The 4,519-nt window shown below is 34.3% G+C and overlaps 1 protein-coding gene across 1 annotated transcript; it reads right to left on the bottom strand.

The window, feature by feature from the left end:
- Nucleotides 1-316: 316 nt before the first annotated feature.
- Nucleotides 317-3,936, bottom strand: LOC127850507 (CDK5 regulatory subunit-associated protein 3-like). Its single transcript, XM_052383595.1, has 2 exons — nt 2,497-3,936; nt 317-1,995 (listed from the first exon to the last, which is right to left on the bottom strand). The coding sequence occupies exons 1-2, from the start codon at nt 2,686-2,688 to the stop codon at nt 1,933-1,935; spliced, it is 255 nt and encodes an 84-aa protein (XP_052239555.1). The 5' UTR covers nt 2,689-3,936; the 3' UTR covers nt 317-1,932.
- Nucleotides 3,937-4,519: the final 583 nt, after the last annotated feature.

The raw sequence follows: 4,519 nt of genomic DNA, 5'->3' as shown, positions 1-4,519 counted from the left end.
TTTTGCCTACCCGGTATACAACACTGCTATTGTTTTGAAGAGCTATGGCGACACATTATGCACATGCTTTCGGCCTAGTTTTCCTAGAGAGTGGGTCATTCAATCCTAGCTTACATGGAAAAGGTTTCTAATTAATAATATATATATATATATATATATATATATATATATATATATATATATATATATATATATATATATATATATATATATATATATATATATATATATATATATATTTATTTATTTATTTATTTATTTATATATATATATATAACTATAACAATTTTCATTGGGTGCATTCAACAATAATGCAAAAACTTCATCATTTATTTATGTGAACAAATTCAACAATAAATTTTCATGAGAGCATTGTATTTCATACAATAGTAACATTAGAAAAGCACATACTTTAATAGAATTACAAAACAAACAAGGGCTGTTTGTAAAATACGCATGCCCCCCAAATGGGCTGTCCGTTGTAGTGGCAGCCACTGTTTGAATACGTTAGAAACTATTTTACTGCATCAAGTCACTGTTAACTTGACCTAGTGACCTGAAAATCAATAGGGATCATTTGCCAGTCATGATCAATGTACCTATGATGTTTCATGATCCTAGGCGTAAGCATTCTTGAGTTATCATCCAGAAACCATTTTACTATTTCGACTCACAGTGACCTTGACCTTTGACCTGAAAATCAATAGGGGTCATCTGTCAGTCATGATCAATGTACCTAGGAAGTTTCATGATCCTGAGCCTAAGCGTTCTTGAGTTATCATCCAGAAACCATTTGGTGGACGGACCGACCAACGGACCGACATGTGAAAAACAATATACCCCCTCTTTATCGAAAGGGGGCATACATGTATATCACTATAATTGTTGTAATCTCACACACTGGTCAGCGTGTATTTCTCTGACAAAATATACAAGTTTTCTCCAAATACACTCTTAATAATAAAAAATATTGCATTAAAATTCACTGATATATCCTGTGTTTGTTATTTTCAAGCGAATGTAAACATGTTTATTTATAGATCTTTGTGCAAACAAAGATATCTCTTTTTAACGGAGAAAATCCAAACAGTGAATTTATAATTCATTAATTTGTACATTTGCGATCATTCAGATATCTGTTTACAACAAAAAATAACAAGTTTTTAAAGGTAAAATATCAAGAATGTCAATAATGTGTGCGTGTTAACCACAGCAGCTTATGATTAAATAAGAGGTTGTAAAAAATCATTGAGATCTGCCCTATTTATGTAGATGAACGAAAATCTCAAGCGCATTGGTCGGGGGTTAAATTTCATTTTGCCGAAATTTCTTAACATTGCAATTGTTTTAATATAATTCTTGACTTTTAAGAATATTGCTTCAACTTCAAGAAAACAAGTTTCTGTGTGTGAAAAAGCTAATTGCGTGTATGCATTACAAAACACAAAATAATTAGAACATCTGGTAAATACTGATGTCCGACAAAAACTTGCTAACTAGTAGATGAAGTTGTACATGATTTGTAATTTATGGCATAGTGGCTCGATTGCTACTTAAGTGCCCATTAAACCACTGATAATGTTAAACCATTTTGAATGTCCTATGCACTGCCTAAATGGAGTGCATGTAATATTTATCTTATAATGTGATGCAAACATATCTGAGCCTTGTTCTGAGAAAACTGGGCTTAATGCATGTGCGTAAAGTGTCGTCCCAGATAAGCCTGTGCAGTCCGCACAGGCTAATCAGGGACGACACTTTCCGCTTTAATGTATTTTTAGTTTCAAGGAAGTCCCTCCTTACCGAAAATCAAGTTTAGGCGGAAAGTGTCGTCCCTGATTGGCCTGTGTGGACACATTACGCACATGCATTAAGCCCAGTTTTCTCAGAATGCGACTCGTATTTCTATTTGTCTAAACATTTATCAATTTATCAATTTTTCCCCATAATGTTGACAGGCCTGTCTTTGTACTTTTTTGAAATCTCCTTTTCCATCTGCAAATATACAAAAGAGCATTGAATATCATTCCAATAATGTATTTGAGATTAATCACTGCAGCTTGATTGATATATCCAGAACCAAACTAAAACACACAGCTTGACTGCATAAATGTAAGTTTATAGCATTGAAGATATTATATGATTTCAGCTCCAGAAAAATATCAGCAAAAGCATTAATTGGAAACAGATGTATTGTCATTCAAATTAAAGTTAATTAACATATTTGTCAATATGTGACTATTAATTTGACACAAAAGCTATAGCGGTATAATTTGTGTGAATCCTTTTGATACGGGCGTTTTGCTAACATTTCCGCACACTAAATGCCTTTTATTTTGAATTCGCTAACTTTTCGACACGCGGAAATAATCACTTATACATTACTCACTTTTACCTGAGTGAACCGATAAGAGTGCACAAGAACTTTTCGGCATTGACTGTTAATCAGATGTAATCATATTAAATCATGACCACTCATAAAATACCACTTAATACCTGTTTTTGCATCTCTTTGGTCCTCTTCACCATGAAAGCCACTCTAGGGTGCAGCTCCTGTTCTTCTTCTATGGCTGCGTAACGACGCGACACCATTTCCTTCTCATAGAACACCATCTTGTCAGCCAGAGTCAGCGTCTGTCGTAACGAGTCTCGCAGGCGGTCCACATACCTGTGGCATGGAGGAAACATAAGTATAAAATAAATTAAATCGATGAATTAGTTTTGTTTTGCATTGATGCACTGTGTCATCAAAGATTTGCCTGTGAAGTCTGCACTGGCCTGTCAGGGATGACAATTTCTGCTTTTATAGTATTTTACGTGTGAAGGATGTCTCTTCCTCATGAACTTTCAATTTAGCCGGAAAGTGGTTCCCTGATTAGCTCATATGGGCTAATATGAGTTGTGTTCTATGAAAACTGGGCATAATGCATGTGCGTAAAGTGTCCTCCCAGATTAGCCTGTGCAGTCCACACAGGCTAATCTGGGATGACACTTTCCGCCTTAAGTGGATTTTTGCTGAGAAGAGACTTCATTTAAATGAAAAATGTCATAAAAGTGGAAAGTGCCGTCAAACTGCACAGGCTAATCTGGGATGACACTTTACGCAATTGCATTAAGCCCAGTTTTCTCAGAACACGACTCACATATAAACCAAGTGCAACTTCAGCAGCATCAGCAGGAGAGAAGCCTTGATATGGATTATGGTCTTATATTTATGGCAAGTAACTTATTGCCAAAATGGGAGAAACAAAACAAATGTAGAAAAGACGAAGAAATACATAACAAACACACAAACATGAACAAACTGGGATCACCGACTTGGAATGGTCGATGCAAAGAAGTGGGTTTTAATCAATGTCACATAGCTCAAACATAGGAGTATATAGTAAGTTATTATGATCATCATGTATGTCTATTCACAGTTATTATGGAAAGTGATAATGTTGTTTGTACTGTATCACAAGATTTTATTTACTTAATCATAGAACAATACTAGAGCTTGTCACAAAAATGAGGAATGCTCTTGATGCCCCATAATATATATATATTGCAAGTTGCGACAAGAATATTATAGAAAGTCTTAGTTTAAAAGGGGCGTAATTCCAGCAATTTGGATATTTATTTAAATAAATAGAGGATATTTGTTGAATTTGGTGGAATATCGATTTTAATTCATGGGTGATCATAGAAATTTTTTCTCACGAGTGAGACAACATTTTTTATATGATCACGGTTGAATTAATATTGATATTCCACGGAATCCAACATATTTTCTTTTTATAAGTGTAGGAGTACTTTGCCAGACAAGTTTATGTCAACTGACAGACAGACAGAGAGGCAAAACTACGAATGGATACTTTAGTGACTATTTCATTATTAATCCATATGCCATGTTAGCCCTCTCAATCTCATAGACTATTTGAGACACAAAAGAGAGTTTAAAGGGATCTTTTCACGGTTTGGTAAATTGACAAAATTGAAAAAAGTTGTTTCAGATTCGCACATTTTCGTTTTAGCTATGATATTTGTGAGGAAACAGTATTACTGAACATTTACCATAGTCCAATATAGCCATTATAGGTATCTTTTGACAATTTGAAAACCTAAAAATTATAAAGCGTTGCAACGCGAAACGATTGAATAATTTGGAGAGTTCTGTTGTTGTCGTTTAAATTTACGAAACTACGAAGATTTCTTATATAAGGTATAAAATACTTACCAAGTGTCTACACGGCGGAATAGCCGAGAGGGCTAATGCATTTTTACTTCAGACTAACTCCAGGACTCCGGGGGTCACTGGTTCGAGCCCTGGTACCGGCTACTTTTTTTTCCTTTTTTAAATTTTATTCTTGATTTTTTACTGGAGCTTTTAAGATCCAATGTTTACATTTATCAATATAAAGCATTTAATGACAAACTTCAAAATATGCCAAAATCTGTGAAAAGGCCCCTTTAATCTTCGAAATGCAACTTAATGTGAGTTTTTAGACATTAAAGTATCTATTTCTTCCTTTGATTC

Source organism: Dreissena polymorpha, chromosome 11 (assembly GCF_020536995.1).
Source record: "Dreissena polymorpha isolate Duluth1 chromosome 11, UMN_Dpol_1.0, whole genome shotgun sequence".
NCBI classification, from domain to species: domain Eukaryota; kingdom Metazoa; phylum Mollusca; class Bivalvia; order Myida; family Dreissenidae; genus Dreissena; species Dreissena polymorpha.
Note: the sequence above shows the minus strand (reverse complement) of the source record. Positions and strands in the feature narration are given on the sequence as shown.